The sequence below is a fragment of the Zootoca vivipara genome, chromosome 10, assembly GCF_963506605.1.
Source record: "Zootoca vivipara chromosome 10, rZooViv1.1, whole genome shotgun sequence".
Taxonomy (NCBI): Eukaryota; Metazoa; Chordata; class Lepidosauria; order Squamata; family Lacertidae; genus Zootoca; species Zootoca vivipara.
In genome coordinates this window covers 33071996-33098400 of record NC_083285.1, presented here as the reverse complement: position 1 = coordinate 33098400, position 26405 = coordinate 33071996, and the positions used below count along the sequence as shown (strand labels likewise).

At 40.5% G+C, this 26405-nt stretch overlaps 1 protein-coding gene across 2 annotated transcripts in view; it reads right to left on the bottom strand.

Moving 5' to 3' along the window:
* The window catches only part of TMTC2 (transmembrane O-mannosyltransferase targeting cadherins 2), a 191346-nt gene that overhangs the window by 44324 nt on the left and 120617 nt on the right, over window positions 1-26405 (bottom strand). For both annotated transcript variants that reach the window (XM_035126826.2, XM_060279689.1), the window contains 4 exons: window positions 20362-20476; window positions 7678-7763; window positions 6850-7034; window positions 5260-5338 (listed from right to left, as the gene is read on the bottom strand). In XM_035126826.2, the coding sequence (XP_034982717.2) occupies window positions 5260-5338; window positions 6850-7034; window positions 7678-7763; window positions 20362-20476 (465 nt within the window). The remainder of the gene's footprint in view (window positions 1-5259; window positions 5339-6849; window positions 7035-7677; window positions 7764-20361; window positions 20477-26405) is intronic.

The window sequence follows — 26405 nt, the reverse complement described above, 5'->3', positions numbered from 1 at the left end:
GTCTTGCCCAAGTGGTATTTTGCTTCTATAAGGCAGCCTAGTCAAATTCTACAAATTCCCTTGACCTGCCACAGTCTCCCATGTCCCATCACATTGCATTCCAAAGGGTCCAACAGCTGTCAGGAATGGCTTCTCAGAGACAGGAGGCTGTAGCAGGGGAATGATGATGAACTGTCACAACCACATGGCAACCTGGTGCATATTCATGTGTTCTTTTCAAGTAGGGCAGCCACCCATACAATATGGTAGGTTGGTTATTATAGACTCCCCCAAATTATATTCAACTGGTTTGCAACTAGACCTATTTTTTGAGTTTCAGGAATATCTACCAATCAGACAAGCTTCTTAGGTATCGTGTTTTTCTTTCTGAAGCAACCCCCCCCCCCAAAAAAAAGAAAAGGCCTGCTGAAACCAATTCACTCTGAAAGACACTAAAGTTACACAGTTTAAGAAATATTTTGTATACATTAATCTATCAATTTGCAAATGTGGTAAATTAGTATTGACTAGGGTGAATCAGACTATTACTGTTTTTTAGACCCATTGCTTATGTTTGTTTTAAAGCTATCGGATTGTTTAATACCGTGTTTCTCATATTTTAAGGCATCCCTAAAAAATAAGGCATGGCAGGATTTTCAAGACCTGGCGAAATATAAGGCATACCCCAAAAATAAGACATGAGCAGGACCCGGCAAGGGCAGCAGCGCGCGCTTTGCCGAGCTCCAACGGAGCGGAAGCCGGCAAAGGCAGCTTTGCCGAGCTCCAAGCCGGCGGCGGGCTGCTGCTTTCCCGCTCAATTTCGACAATACTGCCACAAGTGAAAGGACGCAATGACGATGCCACTACTCACGACACTACTTTCACTTCCACCCTCCTTCTGGGATGGTCCATCCGACCCCACCTAAGGGCGGGCTTAATGCGGGGGCCTCGAGCCGCCATGTTGGACTTAACCACCAGGATTGTTCTAACGACACCGCTTTTGGAATCCGTTCCTCCCCCCCTCCTGTGCCGAGTTGGTCCCTGCCCCCTCTCGCGAGACTCGCCGCCGGGTCCGCTCTCGCGCACATGGCCCGGTGAGAGGGAGCCTCCTCTGCGTGCGCGTCTGCGCTCACCCTCCCCCCTCCCTCCCCCTTTTCGGCCCAGCGCGCCGCCTTGCCTGTTCGTGCGCCGCGCGTGTGAGGCGAGCGGGAAGGCCGCGCAGCCCCCCATGCAGGAGACCCAGGAGAGCCTGGCGGCCGCCGAGAACCCCGCCACCGCTCTTCCCGCCCAGGACGAGGGGCCCGGAGGAGGAGAGCCCGGCGGCGGAGGAGGAGAAGGAGAAAGAGGCGGCAGCAGCAGCGGCGACTCAGAGGCCGAGCTGCTGGACGGGCCTTCCGCGGAGGAGCCTGTGGGGAAGAAGGAGCTGGAGCCCAAAAAAGGCGGCAGTGAGGAGAAGGAGGAGGAGAAGAAGCCGCGAAGCAGCAGCCCGCCGCCGGCTTGGAGCTCGAGCCGGCAAAGGTACCGTAGCAGCGGCGCTTTGCCGAGCTCCAACAGAGCGGGAGCTGGCAAAGGCAGCAGCGCGCACGTTGCCGAGCTCCAAGCCGGCGGCGGGCTGCTGCCTTTGCTGGTTCCCGCTCAGTCGTGGCTCGGCAAAAAATAAGACACCCCCGAAATATATAAGACATGTCTTAAAATATGAGAAACACGGTATTGCATTGGCTTTGACTATATAGAAAACAACACATGCAATCCTTCGCTGACAAAAGGAACCACCAACCAGTTTCACAAGTAATGCTAAGCCATAGTTAACCTAAACCAAGATTTATAAAACAACAAACCACGGCTTACAAGTTTAGTGTGTTTGTGATTAACAAACTATTTAAGATGCTGGGTTGGGTTTGGACAATTGAATTAAACCGTGACTTGGTTTTTATGCACACCAGGCCACTGTGTCACCATTGGAATGTCTAAAGCAGCCCTTCTTTTTATACCACAGCTCAAAATTTGTGTCGACCACTCCGTGATCAACTTATACAACTACACTGTAAGTGCCAGAAACCACACTGCTGTAACTATGGATTTCCAAGTCTTCATACTCAGCACATGCTTACAAGACAGAAGTTGACATAATGTATTATTAAGTTGTTCAGGGGCATCTTCCTGAATTCTTGTGCATCTTGTATGCCTCCTTCTAGCAACATCTGCAGCAAAACTTCCGCCAAGTGTATTGCTCTGCTTTCCTTTGGTCCACATCAGCAAGACCAAGTGGGTGGTCTTGTCATCTGAGCAGCCCATACACAGTACCCAGGCTTGTGTCCCAGAGAGCTCACTTTTGTGCTGCTAATGCAGCAAAAACAATACAGGTGGCAGCAGTTACCAGTTTCTGCAGCCACAGCAGGCGCTGTGAATCTCCAGCGGTTTGACTTCACTCCCAGAGGCACACTCCATTGTCACCTGAGACAGACAGATGCCAAAAACAGCTGCAACAACTACCTGTACATATGCCACACCTGAATTTCCGAGTTTGGCACCTAATATTTACAACAAGCAAGGAAAACCATGTGTATTTGAAGAGGGATACCTAATTGTGACCAGTAATTGTAGGCACAAATGATGAAGCAAGTGTGAACATACCACCTAGATGATTTATCAAAATTACACCTGGAGGACAGGCACTCAGCTGCACTTAGAGGAATGAAGTTACAGGGGGAAAATGTGTGTAACCAATGATCTGAAACCTGAGTGTATAAGCCTTGCTCTCTTTCCTAATACCTTTTAATATTAAAATTAAGCCCCTATGCTCCAACTTACATTTATACCATTAAGCTGACTAACATATGAATTATTCTAGCAGGTGGGCTTGTGTGGTTTTAAGAGCAATGCAACACAATCAACTGCATAATATCATATTTCCAGGACAGAAAAGGACCAAGCAAGCCTAATTTTAACATTAAACTACTCAAGTTCCCATAGGGACCATTATTTCTTTTGACCCCAAGAATTAATTGAAGCCTTAAAACAAAATAGATTACCTATTTAATGCAGCTGAGCTGGACTTTAGCCTTTGTATGGCATGTCCGAATGCCAAGCCAATTAATCTGTGTTACCCTTATACTTTCTTCTTAAAATGAAGTGCCAAAAAAGGAAAACATACACCAAACACTTCATGCAATCTTAAAAAATTAGTCTGATAATCATTTTAAATCATACCAATTCTCCCTTTTGAAAGTGAAATGAAAAGACTGATAAATTGTTTTCCTTTGGTAAAGGGCCAAACATATGGTTTCCTTAGTTTGATTCAAGACCACCTGGCCAAATAAATCACACCAATACTGCAAACCAAATTTATTTCACAATTTCATATACGATGCACATTCTGGGTAGACAATGCAAGAATGACCATGATACCAATAAGTAGAAGAGAGAACTAAACAGTTAAACTTTAAACCTGAAGGCTAAAAATGTCAATCTACAGTAAAAGTAGCAAAAAATTTAAAGTAGGAACCAGCTGGCCAGACCAGTGAGGCAAAAGCCACTGGGCATATTCCTTGAAAATCATGGAAAACAGATGGTATAAGTGACTTAATATTAACAGTTTAACACTAAATTGTTAATAATAGGTCTAACTGGAGTTCTTGTTCTTTGAAAGCACCATTACATATTGTAATGAAAGAGTTAAACAGACCCACTTTTATTTTTGCAATAAACCTTAGTTCAAATAAAACACAACACCCATGAGCATTTATCTTCTCAAGCTTAGAATGTCCAAAGCTTTCTACAGGGAGTTAGTTCGGCTATCTTACTGTGTGGTGAGCAAGGAAGAAGAAGAAGAGATATGCAGGGCTATGTGCAAGACTAGTTTCAGTCCTTTTCAATAATTATGGTAAGTGGAAGTACAAATAATTTGTTTGTCCCTTTCCCAGTTTGTTCAGAAGAAGTCAGTTCAGGGAATCTAGTCAATGTACAATGGCAGCTACCTAGAACATTAAATCTCAAGTCCTGAAGATCACACCTGGCTCAGAATATCCTTGCTATATTAAAATACTGTATATAATTATTTAAGTTCTTTGTCATAAGAAAATAAAATGATTGTCCAACTTGCATAATACAAACTCTTTTCAGACATTCAGCTGAATGCAGGTTGTGGGCAGTATGGGATCCTGGTCACAAGCTGTTTGCTGACTAAACACACACATTTGCAGATATAAACAGAGCCATATGGTGGCCAGAAGATTATGATGGTTTTATATCAACTAGTTGCCCATCCATGTGCTAATCCTGACAAACTCTTTACTAGTCTAGGTCAGGATCAAGTGAAAGACTGCTTTAAGCCCTTAAATCACCTTTGGATGCTCTGATTCCATGGGCTGTAGACTGGAAGAAAGGTCTTGGGCCAGGAGCAAACTATTAAATGCAAGCTCGCTCTCCTGAGGCTATTAGCCCAGAGCAGGCCACATGAGGAGGAAGAAATGGCCCCTCCCCCTCCAAAGAAAGCGACATGAGACTTCACTGAGATGGAGAAAACCCACTCACAAATGAAAGTAAGGCGTGACCTTTTCAGTGGTGGTGGTGGTGGTGGTGGTGGCGGCGGTGGTGGTGGGACAATTATGGAGATTCCCTCTTGGGAAGGTCCGACAGGCCCTCTTTTTTAATCACTTCTAGATATGCTCTTAAGGTTATTTTATTCCAACAGGCATTCAGAGTTTGAAATTTGTCTTGCCTGATTCATCTGCTACTGCTTTTTTACTGTGAGTTTTATGTATTGATCTTTTGTTGCTTTAAATTGGTTTTATTGACTGTACAGCACTTTGGATACACAAATGTAGGAAAGTGGTTCATACATAATCTAAACCAAAAACCAAAAACCAGTGCAGACATCTAGGCTTCTCACTGTCTGATCAAGGAGCCTGGTACCACCCCCCCAAAAAAAAACTTCTGTGGAAGACATTACACAAAAACATTTGTACACATGTATGGTTCTAGTTGCCCATGTGAATGTACATTCATGGGTGACCGGGGATGAGGTCTGTTTCCACAATCCTCATCAAACTTTGAAAGTATGAAGAGGGAATAAAACATTCTCTAAAAAAATTAATTTACCAGAAAAACAGAAATATGTACCATGGGCAGAACAATAAGGTCTCAGTGTCTCATATATAATGGCCAATATAAATAATCCTGATTGAAACTGCAGGAATCGAATGGGGAGCTACAAATAATCTAATCACCTTGATGGTGAATATGCTGAATTTTCTTTTCAAATGTTTGCTTTGTACTCACCCATCATGTTATATAAACTTTGTGGTGCAAACTGCCTTGGCATTTTCTGTATTGCTTCTTTGTAAACTGTAAGGGCATCCTGTGGGGTGGGGGCAGGGGGAAAGAAAGAAAGAAATTTTCTTATTAGAGCACGGATTTCAGAAGCAATTTTTACATGCAAATTTAATACAAGAAAGATGCAATTGTCTTCATTAATCATGAAGAGGGTCACATTCCCCACTTATAAAAAAGTCAACAAAAAGATGAATCTCTTCAACGCAATGCAGAATAATTTTCATCATTTCCCATCTCATTTGAAGAAGGGGAAATGGAATATTTAAGAACTTCCAAAGGCTCATTAGCTTACATTTAAAATTCTGTAGAATGACACAATATACAAATTAGGATTTAACTACAGACGAGTATTTTTATTATGTGATTCAAATGCTCACAATGATAGCTCTCGATTACTATAAACACAAATCACTATTACAATCTGTATTGTTTCATACAAAAGGCTGGAAGAATATGAAGGACAACTGATTTTATGCAGAATGCATAAAATACAAGCAGCTCTGCATTGAGGCTTACTCAGCTCGGCTACTTTAGCCCAAGCATAAACATATAAAAACCACAGGACAAGGGCCAAAGCTCACTAGGGAGCTTAGCGATAGAGAAACTCCTCTGCATGCAGAAAGTCCCCAGTTCCTGGCATCTCCACATGGGGCTTGGAAAGACTCCTGTCCAAACGCTGGAGAACTGCTGTCAGTCAGTGCAAAGAGTACTGAAATAGATGCAGGACCTGTCTGCTCATGAGGCTCAATGAGGCACTCACCTCAAATAGCAACAGGGACAACAGGGGACAACAGGGGAGGCAGATCCAGGGCCCTCAGGAGGGTGCTGTTTGCTGCCTCCTGCACTTGTCACCCACTGCCGCCTTCTTCACCACCACTCCTCCTGCTCCTCATTGGCCTCCTTTATTCTTCCCCGCTGCATTTAGCATGCCAGGGCTTCCCTGGCCACCTCCAGTAACATCAGGCATTGGCGGAGGTGGAGGGATGGAGTTGTGTGTGTGTGTGTGTGTGTGTGTACACTTTTTCTAGCCCTGGGTGGATGGACCCATGAGTATAAGGGTATAAGGCAGCTTCCTATGTTCCGATATTTGTTCATAGTTTATTTTTTGCAATTGCTTGAAATTTATTTTCGTTCTCACTGAATGACACCCTTCCATACCCTTTGCAGATCTCTAGAAGTATCATGCTGGGCCCAAAGCCATGTTCTCGCAAATAAAAATGCCCAAGAACAATTTCCTCTCAATGTAAGGACAAAGATACTGATATTCAAAACACAAAGAACACAGTGAGTGCTAGTGGTAGATCATACTTTATTGTTTCAGCCATCTTTGATTCTGCCTTCCCTGTGCTGCCTCACATACCTTCAGGAAATGCAAAGGGTTAGGGAAGATAAAGATGAGCAAAAATCACCCACTGGCCCAGCAAGGGTGGAACGCTGCTAAGCACAACACTGGACTCAACCAATTGGTTTTAAGCAACTATTATAATGAAGTTTGTGAAGGCATCTAACATGGTTGTGGAAGGAAAAAGGTCTCACCTCATACTGTCCTTGTTCATGGTAGAGTTTCCCCAAATTATAAAGGCAGCTAGTAACCGAGCTCTTGTGAGCATGTGGATCTTTTAAATTTTCATCAGGAATTTCTGAACACTTCAGGAATGTCTTCCTGGCTTCGTCAGCCTTGCCTTGGTTCATTAAGATGATACCAGTATTTAAATAGGCAGCTGTGTGAGAGAAAAATAAAAGATATCACACATTCATATGAGACCCTACTATAGCCAGGCTTGCTTAAAACCATCAAAGCCATGATGACTACAGTTGCTAGTACTTATTTCTAAAACTAGACTGATCTTTACAATCTCCAACATGGTCCAATTCTTTATTGTCATAACCGTATGTTATAAAGGAACCTGCAGCCCTCCAGATGTTGCTGAACTTGTCCCATCATGACTGACAATGGTCATGCTATAGATTAAAAGTCTCTTGCCACAACCCACTCCTCTAGAGAAGATTATGTACGATAAAATGCCACATTCTACTACTGCAACAAGAAAAACATTTGAGCCCCAACCAGGTAGGTATGTGAATCTGAAGAGCAAACAAAGCTTCTGTCATAAAATTCAGCAGGAATGGTAGCTATTCTCCAAATAAATAAGGAAGGCTGGTAATGAGCAACCTTTGCATGTAGGGGGGCTTAGGAGGTATTATGAAAAATACCTATGCGCAAGCAGAATCCCTCCCTTGCGCACAATTAATTCTTTACAGATAAAATGTATTTTTCGGCTCTCTCTTCCAAAAGTGGTATTTATACCACAGCACGAGAGAAAAGCATCTTTTAAAAATAAATGAACATGCAGCTTTACTTACAGGCTAAAGTAGGTCTGCTTCCAATGGCCAATTTATAGTAATGTAGTGCTTCTGAAAGCCTGCTGTTCTCCTGTAGCAACAACCCTCTGCATTTAGAAGAAAAATGGAGGGGAAAAATATAATTGTATAGAGAGTGAGAATTTAATTAAAGTAACAAGAGTCAAATTTATTGGTCTATGTACTGGCAATATACTGTAAAACAAAAACGTTTAACCACAAGCAAGGAAGAAACTAAAAAGAGGTGAATTTCTAAGTACAAAAGCTTAAGCAGTTCACTAAAACATTTATATTTATATATGCAGGAAAAGGCCGTTTAAGGCAAGCATTTTTATAGCTGTTTATGTTATTTAGGATAATTTGTTCTGTTTAGCTCTCTTGATTAAGGAATCTGAATGCTAAGAAAATGGGATTTTATAAATATGCATTTTTGTAACCTCCAAAGCCTTGATGCAAAACCTCAAAGATTTTTTTTAAAAAAATGGTTACGCCATTTGTGCTGATGCAAATGATAGCCTATGTTTGCATGGGACTGGTCCTCTGCATGGTTGAATACTGTTATGAATAGTCAATAGCAATGTCTGCACACATTCTAGTAGTGTGTTTTTGGTTGGAAATGATTGAAGCTTTTGAAAACTGAATTATTTGTTCTTTCAAGAAAAAATGGTATCAAACCCAGGCCTTTGTATTAAATACAACAAAACATCTGCAGAATGCTTTCAGGAAGTGGCTGCGTGGGTACATCCAAATAACACAGAAAAAGTTTGAGAGGGGTGTCTTCTTAAACAGCACATATCTTTCAGAGGAAATGCATGCAGTCCACAAAGAGTAATCTCTTTGCTACAAAAACTGAACCCCACAAATTTTTGGTTCAGCTCCCACTTAAAATAAATTTCAGTGTTTGGAATTTCCATCAATGGCATGTTAAATCTAGAGGGAGAATACTACAAAAGAACAAAAAGACAGCTGCACAGACTGGTAGCGTTCCTGCTGAAATGTTTTTGGGAAATGTTTCTTTATCAAGGAGATGTTTGGCTGCTGAAAACGAAGTCGAATACTGTGAAGACAGTACCAGTGGATGGACAGAACATAGTGTCAATCTCCTGGATACTCTCAAACCAATCATGGCTGGGATGGGAAGCATTCAATCAGGAAGGAGAGAGGTTGGAAAAGGTTGAATTTGTAAGTGTAACTGCAAGATAGGGCCTTGCTAGTGATTTGTTTAGTACCGTAGATTTAACCTGATAAATTCCTCAGGGATAGGTTATAGAAAGTGGCTAGAGTTGTTTCACAGGCAGTGTAAAGCAGATTGCTCCCTAGAATGGCTATCTACTATATATTTCAGAAAGTGGTCTGACTGTCTCTCCATCTGTTCTCCATAGGTTCGACTATCTCTTGAGATATCATCACCAAACCTAGCACGAGGGTTCCCAAGCTGGGAACAGTGGTCATTGTCAATATTTGGATGCCAGTCATCATTTTTAACCAATATGGCAGACCAAAATGTCACTTTGGCATGACTTTCCCCATTTGGGGGAGGGGGTATCTTCAGCTGCCCCTCAATATATTTTCTACAATCAGCCAATCAGAATCACACATACATCAATTATGTCATATAGGTATTGCTTTTTCTGAATCTGTGTACTGTAGATAATTTTATCCCTAGCTCACAACTCTCGGCGGGGGCGGGGGGCAAGAGAGAGAGGGTGGAAGGCAGGCAAGAAATAATTTTATTTCATTTTTTGAACACAAGGCATAGGGCAGGAAATTAATTCTCCACAGTTTTCTGAGTTGATGTTATAGTATAATTACTTTGATACACTCCAACAAAACTTGTAGAGTGTTACATGCTTATATCAGTCACATATAAGAAAAAAAAGATTGAGTGAATCATTGAATAACTGAATCCCTGAATACCAAAGGCTTCAACTCCCCATGGCATGGCCTCTCTATAAGCATGGCAGAAGGTCTTACATTAATGCCAACTACTATTTACATAGGTTTTTTGGGACCATACATTAACAGATGGATTGTGTTGTGTAGATGCTTGGAGAGTCAGATTCTGCACTTTCCCTTGCCATCCTCTCAGGGATGGTCGATTGGAATCTTTGCAATACCGTGTTTCTTTGAAAATAAGAAACATAAATTATATTTATTTTTCTTCAAAAAACACACACTATGGCTTATTTTCAGGGGATGTCTTACTTCCCCCCCCCCACTCCTCCTCCTGCCGCGGCCAGCATTGCTGCTGCGCCTATCACTATGTCTTATTTTCGAGCTATGGCTTATATTCCTTGAATGCTTAAAAATCCTGCTATGGCTTATTTTATGACTACGTCTTAAATTAGGGAAAACAGGGTAGAAGGCAACATCTGAACAGTCAGCCCTTAGTTTTCCATTTACAACAGGTTAGACACGGAAGAGCATACAATAACAGCATGACACAAGCTAGTGCGCTGTTAATGTGTTGCACTAGGATCTCAAAGACCAGAGTTCAAATCCCCACTCAGAAATAAAGTGACATAGGGGTAATTGCTATTATTTTATTTTGGTGAATGATACATGCTGCCTGCAATCTTCTGTCCTCTTACAAGGAGTAAGTTGCATGGAGCTCTTCATTTCATTGAACAGAGAAACAAGCCACAGAGTGGTTGGCTTAATATTACAACAGATCACTCACTAGTTGGTGGTTTTTCTTTTTATTATTTTATAGGATTGAGAGAGCACTGCTGAACAAAGATCTAAGTTTGTGTACACCACTGAGGATGTATGACTTGTAGCAAGAGGCTAAACAGTTAAATATAGTAACTCAAATAATAATAGATCCCAAGTTCAGGCCTGCTGCCCACAGCTGTTGTATTTCTCTCTCTCTCCTGGCGATAAGTCACTAGAATGATACTGTGCTAAGCCACAATGAAAGACAGAGACAAGAATAAAGCTCAAAAACTTTTTCTGGATAAAGATAGAAAATTGGATAACTATAGCAAAATTATATGATTGCATAGGATGCAAAATTGTAGTGATTATATTTGAAGAGGATGCAAGATATAAGACTGGAAAAACTCCCTGAAAAAAATGCAATACTTACTCTCAGAGAGAAAATGAAGAAGAAAATCAGGTTTTTCCAACTATCTGAATAAAGACAGGATAGTTATCAAAGGCCTGGAAAGTTACTGCCCTGTGGTCGATATATATGAGTAGTATATTACATACACAAAAACCTGCATGCATGTTCCACAGAAACTATGCCTAAATCCTGAAATTTTCCCCATCTTCTAAAATACATTAAGTCCACAGAAGGAGGACAAAGCATTTGTAGGCCAAGCTATGCTCTAGAAATGCTCCCAAACCCACCATTACTTCCTTGGCCTGTTCCTTTCTGTCTGTGTTGATGCCCAAATATTGGGTGCAATCCCAGAGAATTGGCACTCCTCCTTTGGTCTGTTAAAGGAAAACTGCACACCACTTTCCTTCCCTATTGTGCCATGCTGAAATAGTATGGGTAGGGGTGAAGGGATGTCTATCTGCAACTTTTCTCATCATGCTTCCAATACAGCAGAAACAGCGGCTAACATCGCCATGCAAAGGCTGTTGCACTACACTTGCAAGGGGCAAGATTCAATGCTGCAAGGATTGTAGAGTGACCTGAATGTACCATCATTTGCAGAGTTCTAAGACAAAAGCAAACTGAGGTTGACTCTTAACAAGAAACAGAAGCTTTCAATCTCATCTTGCAGTATGAAGAGGAGAGGGGAAGCCACAAGATTCATGCAAGAACAACAAACGGTGTTCTGTTATTATGTTGGAACCATGCCACTGTAGTGGCCTTTTCTTCATCCATAACAATCACAAAGTTCGAGACAAAGCAGTGATGGGCATACTGAAAATAAGATAGATGTAGAAGAACACTTCAGTCACAGCAACACGTCACAACTTTGGGATACTAAGGCAAGCACAGAGGTTGAATTAATTTTCCAGTTGCTCTCTGCTTTGCCTATAGGCAGTTACTCTTTGATATATTCACTCCACAATCCCCTTGTTTTGGAAAGGCTCTATTGTTATGAACTTTAGATGAGATGCTTGCACATACTGAAACAATTAACTATTGTTTTTGTAGTGCTCAGTATATAGCATCACTTTTGTATTATGTTTATGCCACTTGGATATTCTGCTCTCTTCATTAGAGGACCTCAGAACTAATTTTCTGCTTTTATTAGCAGCTTTAATATTGGCATCCACTGAGGCAATACAGATTTATTTTTCCCTTCTGTTTCAAAATACAGACTGTTTTACAGCTGTTTTACTAGCTATTTAAAATTCATATAGATGCAAAATGAAGAGCAGATGCAAGAGTGAATATTGAATTCTGGTAAATAATTAGCCTTGCTTAATACTGTTTATAAACTTTGGTGGAACATAGTCTTGCACATGACCTAGAGATTCTTCATCAGGCAAAAAAATAAGGAAATGAAAATCTTTTTCCAAAAGTGAAATTGCCTCTGGATGGGTGTTTGATACCCTATCCCTTTTGCTGCAGTGTCCAAAAGAAAATGTTGGGTGGGCTTCTGCAGTTTTATTTCCACCTTTAAAAGGAAAATATTTAACGAAGACACATATATGATACACACACAAAGGAAGAGAGAAGAATAATAAAATTTTACAATTGAAAGCAACTTTGGAAGTAATCTTGTTAAATCTTAGAACCACATTGCTCAATTAGGAAATACAATACAGGGTGCATTTGCATCATTTTACTCTGACAGATGGCTATCTAGCTGCCACGAAGAAGAGCCATCACTTTTTGACATTTTCTGTTCCATCGTCAAACAGTTTTTACCCTTAAGATGGTTCTCCTAATGTTAGGTAACTTCTTAAGGGTAAAAACTGTTCCACAATGGAACAGAAATCTCTCTGTGAAACTGGAAGACAGGCATCAAATCTCCTCTTAATCGTCTAAACACTAAAGATACCCAGTTCTTTCAACCATTTGTCACAGAACTTGGTTTCCAGACCCCTCACAGCCCTGGCTGAGCCTCTGGAACCACTCTACTGTATCAATGTCCTTCTTAAACTGTAATTCCAGAAACTGGCAACTTTGTGAAAGCAAACAAGTACAGTCATACCTCAGTTCTCAAATGCCCCGGACCTTGTAAGTTTCAGCTCCCCGGCGATCGAAAACCAGAAGTGAGTGTTCCAGTTTATGAGCGTTCTTTTGGAAGCTGAACATCCAACAGGGCTTCCGCAGCTTCTGATTGGCTGCAGGAGCATCCTGCAGCCAATCAGAAGCCGTGCTTCGGAAGTCGCACACACTTCCGGTGTGGATTCCATTCGACTTCCGAGGTACAACTGTAGCAGCATTTATGGGGCAGGAAATAATGTCTAACAACAACAGCAGCAACAGCAATTTTATATGCCGCCCATCTGACTGGGTTGCCCCAGCCACTCTGGTTGGCTTCCAACAAATTAAAACATCAAGCACAGTAAAATGAAACCTCCAGTTTAAAAGTGAAGAAATTCTGCTGGGTATTTTTGCGAAGTATCTTGAACCAAAAACATGTGTTTCTCCTAACTGATACTTTGAAACTAATCTAGCTTTTTAATAGATTTTCAAAAAAGACTCCCCCCCCCAATAAAACAGCTGAAATGTTCAGTCAGTTACCAAAAAAATCAGTATAAAATGCTTGTAGAACCTGCTGCAAAATTTCACCCTTGAGAAACAATTCCCACCCACACAAATTGTCTTAGATTGAAAAAACAGCAACATTTTGCTTTGGGCTCTTATGTCAAAGTTAAATAAGGAAGCAGGAGACTGAAAACATATCTACATTGCTAACAATTCAACGTACTAAAAAAAATGTTTCAGAGAAAATTATTTTGCATCTCTCTAGTTTATACATTCTATCCTTAAATATATTTTAAAAGCATGGCACATCAACGATAATAAGGATTAATTTCAAGTGAACTATCAAGGCATTCTGAGTCTAAGTAAGGTAGAATTAGTGCTAGACACAGACTTTTTGCAACATACAGATTTCCTACAGTTAACCTTTTTAAACTTGTAAAACGACAAAAGATGTAATTATCAGGTGGTTAAAATAATTTGTTCCGATGTTTCCCAGGCAGTTTCTACTCCCTACTCTGCTTTTGAACTTTACACTCTATAACTTCAGCCTTGAAAAGCCTCACATAATACAGATGTTGTGCTATAATAAGGCATGCACAGGCCTAATATCCTTCTTTTCTCACATCTTATCATCTCCCCTCCTTCTGCAAAGCTGGGAGGAGTTGCTCAGAAGCTTCTGCCTTTGATGAACCACAACTTACCATAATGCCTGAACTCATTGATTGTGATTAACTGTGGTTGTTTTAAGCCAGTCAGTGTTGGAAACCAAGCTTTGAAGTTGTTCTGTTTAAAATCAACTAAAGTTAATGTTAGTTTATGTTATCCACAGTTTGTTGATTCAGGTGACATGACAAACCGTAGTAAACCAAAAGTAGAAACTTCCAAAATCTTCATCCTGGATTTAGCATGCTGCCCAAGCTTAGCTAATAAGTCAAGTTTAGGCATATACTATATGCTGTATCTGCATGATAAGATAATATGCTAAACTTTTAATTTTAAAAATGATGCAAATGTGTTAGGCTGATGTCACTGAACCGACAGCAAGGCTGCATTCAGTGGAATGGAAATATAAGCAATTTTGGCACTCCCCCCTCCCCCTGAATCCCTGCCAAATTTGTTCCAGATGACTGGGGATCCCTGCATAAAAAATTTAGGGGAGCAGAGACTCAGAGGGAAACTGTTGAAAATTGATTCCTTCCTCATTTCACTGAAGGAAGCCTTACCATCAGCTGAGAAAAACCAGTTGATACAATCCTAAATCTCTATTCATGTAGAGATACTTTTCGAAATAATTTTGCCTGTGTGTCACATTGATAAAATATCACTTTTAACTAGGGGTGCATTGAATATTCATGATTTTTGCTTGCAATAGCAAACATGACAGCAAGCTATTTGGCTCTTTAATTTAGAATAGTGATAAGCAACAGCCAAGAACCAAGGGGGGAGCAGGCTAGTTGACATTTTGGCTGTGAAACAATGTGCACTAATCACAGACAAAACTCCATCCTTGTGTACTTGTTTTTGCATATGAATGCCACAAGCATGCAATATCACTCTGCAAGGCAAGAATATAGTTTTCCATAACAGGGAAGATTTTGCATCTACCTGTATTTAATATGATTCTAAAGAACCAGTTAATGCTATCACAAATGATTTACTGCTCTGACATTTCCCTTTCTTAAAGCCATCTTGGTTGGGACTTTTTGAACTCTTTCAGAAAATTCTCTGAAAGCTCAAAAGGACTATTCTGAGTGCTTTCTTGGCAGCCATTTATTCTCTCCAACCTTCCCTACACTTGCCTTCATTACTCTAACCATGTTCAAGGATTTGCCTGAACCATACCTATGTTGAAATGTGGGGACGGGGCATGGACCAAACACAAAAGCCCTGCTCCTAGCAGCCCCATGTGCATCAGGCTGGTGTGTTCAGGCTCCAGCCTTCTGCTTTGAACAGGGAAGACCTGCAACACATTTTTACTTGTATTCACTTAAACCCTAGTAGAACCCTCTTAGCAACTGGGGACACTAATCAAGCAACATCACCCATCATCCAAGGTGTTCCATTCCCATTCAAGAGAATAACCACCACCACCCCTACGTATGTTGCCCGCTCAACAGCAGAAGCTCAAAGGGAACTCATACAGGGGTGTTTGGGCGAGGCTTGTGTGAGTGCCACACCCTCATCCTCACATTTAAACATTGCACGTTCTGGCAAATATTAGAACATGGCTGCTTTTAGCAAACTTACCAAGCAAGAGGGGAAAAGAGGTAAACCATCTGCAAGGAAAGCTCTCTCCCTGGTGGCCTCTCCTCCATCCCTTTCTAAGGGCCCAGAACCCCTGATGATCTATAGCCCTTTACACCCTGTTGGTATGGTTTTATGACCTAACAGTGACCCAAGAAACAGCTTCCCTCCTTCTGGCTGCTGCTTCTAGAATATAAGAGGGCAGAGGTAGCCTGGAATAAGGCTGAGTGTATTTACAGACCAAGCCAAAATTAAAAGGCATTTTTGGTTCACCTCGTAAAAAGACCATTGTTTTCAAACCGGGGGAGGGTCACTTCAAAATCCATTCAGTTCAGAAACTTGGCAACAACGCTATATGAGCATGGTCAGTGGTAGTTAAGGCTGGCAGGAGGATGCAGAAGGGGGTGGGAATCATGCTTTGAAGGAGCAGGGATGGGGGAGATAATATATGTTCCCATGCCTGCCCCCCAACCCCTTAACTATGGTTAAAGATTGGTTGTGTTTTATTTGCACTGGTGATGAATTTGCTGTGGCCTGCTTTGTATCCTGCGCAACACAATATGGGTATGATTATTTTTCCTCTTTCATCCACTTTTCTTTCTATAAAAGTAGTATTAAACCCAAGTAGGCCCACTATATATTCCAAATTTGCAAAAGCCTCTGGAGGTAGATAAGCCAATAATTATAATCCAAAGCTAACAGGCTGGCTCAGACTGTTTTCAAATCAAAGGGTCAATTTTGTGACAGATCATCATTGCTAGATATCTGTAAAAAAATATGCTTGGTTTGCAGCTTGCTATAACCATGCACTTTGAGTTTCCAGTTGAGAATACACAGTTTGTAGGGAAATAAATGGTGTGTATACAAATTTAGAAAATTGAGGCACAGCTACTTGCCAGAGCATTCCAAACTGAGAAGTCTATCATCTTCTAGCATTAAGGTGGCCACTTTGCACAAGTTACATGACTATGCAGGGAAGCACTGCACACACAGCAGGAAGTTTACTGAAACTTTTTCCTGTACCCACTCACCTGGCTACACTTGAAAATATACTTGTATTTCGTTTCAAAATTGCCTTGCCCATTCATTGTGTGCAAGCTGCTGTAGTAGAAAATTCAAGGATACCTTTGGCTGCACATTGCTCACTAAGATGGAAGGCAAGTCAGACACAACAGAATTTAAAATCTTAATTTCATGAAGTGTGTCCACAATTTTCCCTGAAGATTTAGTTTCTGTAGTTTGTGTAGTTCCTGATAAACATAAACACTGAAGTTACATATATTAGCAAGATGTGTTTCCTTTTTCCTGTGGCCGCTTGCCAGCTAACTATTGCCCATGGCAATTGTACTATTGTTTTTATAAACCACAGGTTTCTGTTGCACCTTTGGAAACAGCGAGTTGCCCCAAGACACAAATGAAGACAGAGTGAGACCGAGAGCTGATGTTAATAAAAACAAATCCTTTAGAAACAATAGAAGTGTAATTTACACAAGGTAAATTGAAGAGCACATAAAACTTGGCTCAGGAATGCCAAAGAACATCTTCAACAGCTGAAGATGCAAATACATTTTGAAAAATATTAAAAGTAAAAGGTCTTGCTGTGATATTATTAAGGCACATCAAGGCTAAAAAAATTGCTCCCACCAGTCATGGAATGCTACATCCAGGAGCATTGTTGCGGCCAGCTCTGGAAGATGGGAGACAAGGTTACTTGGCATGCACACACATGCCAGCACCAAGGTTGGGGGCAGAGTTTAGTAGCCTTGGTCACACCCCTAAGGGACTCTCTAGTCTAGGCCATTCTTCACATCTCTCCCCACCCCACCCCTTTTGTTTTAATATAGGTCTGCCAGTTGTTTCAGGGCTGCGTAGGAATTTTTTGCTTGCCTGCACATTTGGAACAGCAGAGTTTTTTTTCTTTCTTTCTTTGCCTACTGGATTCAGAGAAGATTGGTTTTTAGGAGTTGGTGCTGTTCAATAGGTAGATATGGTCAATATGATTTCATGGTTAAGCTGGGAGCCAGCGTATAGCTTCCAGGTCATGTGGCCAGCATGACAAAGCCGCTTCTGGCAAACCAGAGCAGCACATGGAAACGCTGTTTACCTTCCCGCTGTAGCAGTTCCTATTTATCTACTTGCATTTTGACATGCTTTCGAACTGCTAGGTTGGCAGGAGCTGGGACCAAGCAACGGGAGCTCACCCCGTCACAGGGATTCGAACCGCCAACCTTCTAATCAGCAAGCCCTAGGCTCAGTGGTTTAACCACAGTGCCACCTGGGTCCCTATTCCCTATGCATATGTAGTTTAAATAAAATGTGGTTGTAGTTCAACCCATCACTTGTGTTTCACCTCTTAATTCCTGGATCCAGTCACAAATATGCAGGATTCAGATATTGTAGAAAGCCACTTCTCTTCTGTCTTTTCAAAAAGAGATACTGAAGAGCTAGGCATATCTTAACGGCACTTGCCAAGATAACAAATGAGGGCACTGTCCCTCATTTATAAAACTTAAATGACAGATTAAGCTGAAAATCATTGATTCCTGCATCAATGGCATTTGGCAAAGAATTCAGGGTTTAGCCATCCTCTAACATCAGCCAAAGAACTTAAAGGTAGGTAGTAACTCACCATCTATAAATCTCTGGAAGTGTCGGTTGAAAACAAGGGTTCATTCAGTATAAGGCAAATTAGCTAATGCTCTGAGAAATATGTACTAGGAATAAATTTGGGATGGGAAAACAATTAAAAACACACTGAAATTTGAAGGTATCAGTTGACAGATACAACTGATAGAGCATATAACCTGATTCCCAAAAAAGTATTTTATTTAAAAGATTTATCTTCTGTCTGTCCATCGACTACCAAACAGCAGCAGCAGCAACAACAACAACTCAGTGTAATTTATAACAATTTGATAATGGTCAGCATGCTAATGACCTTGTCACATTCTATATCCATATACATACTGGTATATAAAGCGCCATATAAACAATACCATCAAAAAGTAGCATTCATGACCAAATCAGTATATTCAAACTTGGGTTCATGCATCTGGAGGCTGGCATATGTACAGGCTTCTCAGCATACATGGATGGAAACTAACAGAAATCATGATGACTGTTGTGGGCAGTAGATGGAAGTAATGTTATCTTCATTGGAAGATATGAAGACCACAACGTGTGTGTGTGTGTGTGTGCGCGCGCGCTGTACTTCTACACTGAAGAAGGCAAACATTTATGCATCATTACAATTCTTCTTGCAGTTCTGCATTATGCCTGGCTTCAGAAAAGAGAGCACAAACAATTGCTTCAACAAGCCTACTTTTAGAAGTGTTCATGTTTGGTCTTATGCTTTTTAATTGCAAAACTTACTCTTTATTACACATTTCTTGATCTCTACAGCATATTAGAGAATGAGCTTCCAATACCTAAACAGGTGTTATTATGAAGATTAATTTATCAATTACACATTACCGCCAAACAATTTTTTTGTAAAGCAATGGTTGCTATGGAGAAAGGTATATTGTAAAGCTGTATTCTAATTTCATTTCACATTAATTCATATGTACCACAACGAAGAAGATAGGAAGGTGCCATATGGTACAACTTAAGTGGCCTGACTAAGCAAGTGGTAACTTTTGGGACAGGCAAGGCAGACTAGGGGGCTGGCTGTATCTAGCTAATTAAGGCTGCAGTGATTATAAATAATCCTAGCACCAATATATATATATATATAGCACTGCACACACCACACACATTGTTTACAAACTTTTACTCAGAATAGTCCTATTGAAAGGAATGATCATGACTAAGTTAGGTCCATTAATTCCAATGGGTCTGCTCTGAATGAAAATTGAATACCACCCTTTGTATTTACCAATAGCTTTCCTATCCAGAGGTACAGTTCTCAAAGATCCCTTCAAAAAGTCTTCACATAATACAAACTGATTAAGGAGGTTGACGGGTTCTTCCAGGAATGAATTTCATCATATCGATGCAACAAGGGAGAAAACTCTCCTTAACCTCAACAACTTCACTGTACAGCATATAGAACGCAAAACAGGAGATTCCCAACATATATCACACAGCAGGGATAAATGATGGAGGAATGTATTCCCAAAGGTTCTGGGAACCACTTTTAGTACAAATATATTTGTGGAAACACGACTCTGATCCAGGCCATTTTGGGCTTTAAAGTTAAGCACTAGTAGGGCTTAGGCAAGTATTTCAGATGAACTAAATATGGTATTGTATTCTCTCTGAATTCCCCCACTGTTAGAAGGCTCACTTCAGGAATACTGCATTAACCTTGAACTTCCAAGTCATTTTCTAAAGATAGCTCCATGCAGATTGCAACACAGTGGTCTAAACAGGAGATCCCCAGAACATGGAGGATGGGTGTCAAAGAGAAATGGCTATAATTGTTGATTCCCTAACTCAAGCTGACAGGCAAAGTTGCACTGCTTCAGTATTTTGGGCATGCCGAGAAATACTAGTGAACGGTGTCTTTGTTGGGGAGGGGCTGGGACACAGGCAATCGCCTATTCAGAGACACAGCAGCACACCAGATCTTTAGGGAAATCAACTTCTACCACTCACCGCAGAACAGAGTTGAAATACATGATGATCTGATAAATGTGGAGAACAGAAGGAACCCTGTCTATCTGAGTTTGAAGTATGATGAATGAAAGGGCAAGGGGGCAGGGGCAGAAAAAACAACAGCTAAATATCATCTCCATTTCCAGAAGCCATATAAATGGCCTCATTCACAACCAGGCTTTGCAGATGAAAATAGCATAAGGAAAGCCATGCATACTTACAAATTATAAAGCATATCAGCCATGTTGCTGCGGTAGTACAAGGCATTTCTATAGGCGCTTTCAGCTTCAGAAATCTTGCTCTGACTCTTCAGAACATTTCCAAGGTTACCCCATGCTGCCAAGAGAAAAAAAAAAGCAGTATTCAGAGAGAGACACAATCCAATTATATGGAATGTAGTACCTGAAGATCAAGAAGGACCTCAGGGAGAAAAGCCCCACAACTCCCTCTTTTCTTTTCTCCAACCTGGAGCAGCAGAAGAAAACATCCCCTCTTTTTATTATACTGCATTGTTTCTTCTGTTAGCAACAACTATATGCATGCTCTACGGTTTAATCCCCAGAGTACATATATATTGGAAAAAAGTCATCTGTTGGTAGGATCAGGAGCAACACTGGAATGCTGAAAGTTGGGAGGAAACAAACAAGTGAGGCACAGCAATTGTATCATGCAGCCTGCACAGGACTCGGATAACACAAGAGGAAATTCCCCTTGAGGTAGCACACTTCAAGAGCATCAGCTTTGTAGCATGGGCACTTTTATACTGTTTTATTTATAAATGACTTCTATTCAACAAAACTCACCTTCAGAGGCAGGACATAAACAATCAGGATTTCAATGGGACATAAAAGCAATTACCGTATCATAGGTATGCTTGAAATCAATAGACAAGTAGATGGATCAGGGAGCATTACCATGTGAACAACTGAAGTACACTGGTATGCAAGAATAGACAAGTGAAACATAGATTTGTGAACAAGTGTATAGATGTCCCTACAACATTTGTGTTACGGTGTGAAATGGGAAAGTTCAAGCTATCGGATCTGGGCAACAGAAAACAAGAACATTATTGATTCTGGCCAACTCCCTAGGAAGTAAAGAAATAGAAGACGGAGGGAGGGGAATTATAGGGATATCCATGGCTTGGTCAAAACCAAGGGATTCTCCTTTACAGAATGCAATATTCTCTACAACATTTTCCTATATACTTTTAGACTAACTGAAGCAAAGTATGGATAACTCTCAACATTCTGTGTAGTTTCATATACTGTAGTTCAGCTCCAACATTTATATCCTCCAAGTCAGGCAGGTGCATCAAAGTCTTAAGAGCACTAGGCTAGTAACTGGCTGGCAGAGGCAGTATTAAATAATGGAGGATAGATACACTCACACGTATCACAAACATGCTACACTTTGAAAATTAAAATTGTTAAGGTGCAAGTATGGGACGAGCGTCTTTAGACCACAGAAGTATTTAATATTTCCTTTCATTAGTGCATTTAAATGAAAAAGAAAGCCTTCACAACCAAAACTACATGGGAAAGTATGCTTCCTATGATACCATATACACAATAAAGTTAAACAAACACAACTGTGGCATTCTCTAAAATGTTTAAGATTGAAAGAACAGCACGTTTGGCTTCAAATACCTGAAGGGGGCATTTGGTCTTCTATTTTGTGAATGGCAGGCCCTCATAACAAGTGTCAAGCTGTTTTTGAAACTTACATTTTCAACCACTGTTTCCAATACAGCCTGGGAATCTGCTGTTGAAAGAGGGAAATCCCACTGGCCATAAGCAACGCCTTGGGCTTGCCTAAGGTAGCTGTTTGGATCCCAGGCAATAGGTGTAAGAACTACAATAGATTTCTGTCAACGTACACATCTCAGAGTACTCAAAGCACTCAATAAGTGTACTTTTGAAATATTCGGATGTGGAGAAAATGTGGAGATAGTCACTAAGATGTCAATTTCAATCTATTGGAGGAAATGAATCCCCCCTCATTTTATCTGAACAGTTTTTCAGAAAATGAGACATGGCAATAAAGTCCAAATTAGCACATTATGTTTGGGCAAGAGAATATGTGATGTATTGAAAAATGAACACTTTTTAAGTCTCTTTGGAATGAGTAATTTGGCAATGTTGTGAGACCTTATCCATTGCTTTTGCTAAATAGTGGATTGTAATATTTGATTGTATCTGAGACACATCAAATCTGGCAGGCCCAGACATGTGAAATAGTAGCTTTCACTATATGCACTCAACAAGTGGCCAAAAGCAAATTATAGTCAATGGGTTCCAAATCGAAGTCAAAATGTACAATGAGGATGAGACTATAGGCAGGGTGGGGAACCTGTAGCCGTAGCCTTCCAGATGTTGCTCCCATTTTTCATCACCTCTAGGCAGCAATGGGAATGGGTCTGGAAACTGGAATCCAACAGCATCTGGGGAGCAATAGGCTCCCCACTCTCTGGATTACAGGAATGGGAGCTATGTGTGTACGTAATACACATTGGGAAAGAAACGTTTAAAAAAATGTAATGAGCATTGTTGGATTTCCTGTGTTACGCTCTATATGCTCCTATTTCACAAACACACTTTCCTCATGGAGTTGAGAAATGGAATACTGGCTGGAGTTGAATTACGCCTGGGCAGGAGATGGTGGTACTTTTTCCCTGTGTTACAGATGCATTTAGGGACAAACACAACAAATGCAATCTGGATGACTGCCTAAAGAAGACACTGATGAAACCACTTCCAAAGGTGCTCAGCTAATTAAACCACAGTATCAGATTATAAGTTTTCTTCGTTTGATGGAAGGAAATGCGTACTAAGCAAGACAAGCTCTAAAACGTTTAGGTCTTGGTGATATATTGTTATTAATGTGTGCTTTAGGGTTAGGATATTGCTGGGTTTTATTCCTTATGTTCTTCCTATATCACTCAGCACTAACTCGATGGTTGCCATAAATTAGCAAGTTTAAAATAATACAAATACCTCTGTGACAAAGCAAATTTCCTCTTTAAAAGACTTCCATTTATGAAAACATGCCTCCAGCATTAGAGAACAGTTTTGGCTCTTGTTTCATATTCACTGACCATCTAAAGACTGGGACAGTTCAATTCTTTGTTTCCATTGTTTGCAGAAGCTGTCTTTACTGGCTTGGCTCCTTTTCAATTCATTTTTGTTCAGAGTGAACACTTAGTTGCAGCATAGTTCCTTCAAAATCGACTTCATACATAACTGTGAAACACTGTGGTATGTTAAAAGAAAACTGAAAATTGATTTCAGAACAAATGTCAGTAGACCTAGTTCAGAGATCACGGTGAAATCATGAGCTTCAAGCTTATGCATTTTTTCCTTCCCATGCAAACTCTGTTCTCTCCTCTCTCTCTTCTCTAGTGTGAGCAAACCACAGTTTTCCAAACTGTCCAAACTGGGCAAACAATGGTTTTGGAGAAACAACAGTTTGTTTCCAATCCAAACTTGAAAACTCAACTCAAGCCATAGTTTCAAATTATGATTTGGAAATCAAAGCATACACTCCCTTTATGCCTCCCACCACCACCTCCAACACAAATGGTTTGTGCACCAAGGCTGGACCAGGTTTTTGTCCAAATTCTAATGAGAATTATGGCAGTCACCTATGGCCTGATTGCCACATTACAATGGTTAGGAGGGCACTCCCACTGCTATTGTTTCTTGGTTACAGCCAACCCATGTTTAAAAACCAAAATGGCTTATTTATTTATTAAAATTTATATACCGATTGATTTCAAAAGATCAAATTATCAGCCAAAAATTATAAATAGTTAAAAGCAACTACCTGAAACATTCAAAAACTAGGCAAAATCAGCGCTGAATTAAAAGAAAAACAGATTAAAACACACACCAACATTCTACATATCTGATAACACCAATGTTACTTCACCCTGAATCTCCTAATGGCATTTCCCAGCGGCTTCATATATGCAGCACTGGGAACTAGATGGAACCCTGTGGCTGCCTATTATACAGATATCTACTAAGGGTACCAGCCAAAATCAGCAACCAGAAGCACCAAACGCAATAGCCAGTGGAACAGCTTATTCTGCCACTGGGGCAGAGACTGTTCAATATAAAGGGGCTCTCAGCTGAACAGTTTTGATGAGCACCATTCACCTATAAGTTTTAGAAGATTAGAAATAAATCCAATATGACCACTAAATCTCATCTTTTTTGTTTGTTATTAAACTTTTATGGGCATCCAATTCCTAGACCATGACAGATTAGGTCTGGTGCTGTTATACATCATCCTGCACCACCTTTTCCTAAACAACTTTTCATCGCATGCTATAAATTACAGTGGCAAAACATGAATAAAGATGTACAACACACATCAACTAGGTTCAGTTGCGCTGCAACATCCGCTATTTTCATTAGGGTTTGTGTCAATTCCCCTGAAGCCAACAGCTAAAGCATCTCTTTTCTCACGTCTCACGTCCAAACGAAAGACAGTCTAATATTGTAGATAGTTTTCAAGGTGAATCACACCACTTGGTTCTGTTCTCTGTCAAAAGTACTTGAAAACCTCTTATCTTCCCTTGAGCACTTGACTGATATTAATAATAATCAACACTTCTGCGATGCACTGAAGAAGTACCTGCACTTCTCAAAGTAATTTTCAATAAATCACCATGGGGAGGTTCCTCAAAAGCCAGGATGTGATTGTGTGAGCCTGAATTCACTGCCTTCAAGTTGCAAAATCTTCTCCTGGGGTGGGGTGAGGGAATCAGTGCAGAGCCGAATCATCATTTCAAATTTGCATATCACAGTGAACTGTTATTTGTGTTGCTCTGGCCTTCTGGAACGTACTGTTCAGCATTCTGAGTTCTAGTACCATCAAGTGTAGGAAACATTTTTTAAAAAAAACCTAGTTGAAAGCATCATTATTTCAAGGTGCTCAGGAAACAAAGCCCTTGGAATATCTTGTGCTCTGCAAAGCAAAAGGTATAAAATTGTATACACTTTTCTGAAATACACATCTGTGTCTGGAATTCTATGTAATATGAGAAATCTGTCAGTATCCCTTAGATTAATTCTGTTACTGCAAGCCAAGGTTTTAAGTTGCCAAAATAAATGCTCTTATAACTCATTTCTTAATAAATAAATGTTTTCTACAAGCTCAACTTTCAAAATTAATCTGTTTTATGCATTCATTTTACATACAAGCAAATATCTGCAATTGCTCATGCTAGCTCAAGTCTGACAACCAATATTTCTTATAACGTCCATATGGTATCCTTTTTTTTTTTTGCATTAGCAATGTCATGAATATAGTTTGTTCAATGTCACTGTTCAATTTATTTCAAGAATTTCGGAATCACTACCAATGGGAGTTGGTATACACTAGTCAATTGTTCCACAAGTCTGAAATTCATTTTAGTAATGCAAAAATAGATTTTACAAGAACTTTGACAATGTGGTTATAACAGCTTTCTTCAATCAAATGCAGCATATATAGTTGACACCAAAATGTATTGCCATGACATAGCTGCCAAGTTATCCCTTTTTTTAAGGGATTTTCCCTTATGCTGAATAGGCTTCCTCGCGAGAAAAGGGAAAACTTGGCAGCTATGTGCCATGATCCTTATGATTTCTTCCTAGATTCATTGGTTCATATATGATATACACAAAAAAGGACATGAAGGTGTTGACAAAATGTATTTCAAAATCTGAGAGGCGTTTGAGAGCACCTGGCCAAAGAGACTAGAATGTGTTTATTTAATTGGAACCAATGGCCTGATCCTACAACTTACTACACCAGGAAAAAAGCAATTAGAATATATCATTATAACATCACAGCATAAGCTGTGCACGGGTCTTGCTGTGCAAATGACAACTGATGTATGTATGTAAATAAAAATGGTTCTCCCAGGAGAAGCAAGTGAAGCCTGGCCAAGTGTTTAGAATTTGCTTACTTATAGGATGTAAGTTATCCATCTGAAATAAGACAAACAATGAAATTTAGGGGTATGTACAGCCAATACAGACAGTGGGACACGGGTGGCGCTGTGGTGTAAACCACTGAGCCTAGGGCTTGCCGATCAGAAGGTCGGCGGTTCGAATCCCTGCGACGGGGTGAGCTCCCATTGTTCGGTCCCAGCTCCTGCCAACCTAGCAGTTCGAAAGCACGTCAAAGTGCAAATAGATAAATAGGTACCGCTTCTGGCGGGGAGGTAAACGGCGTTTCCGTGCGCTGCTCTGGTTTCACCAGAAGCGGCTTA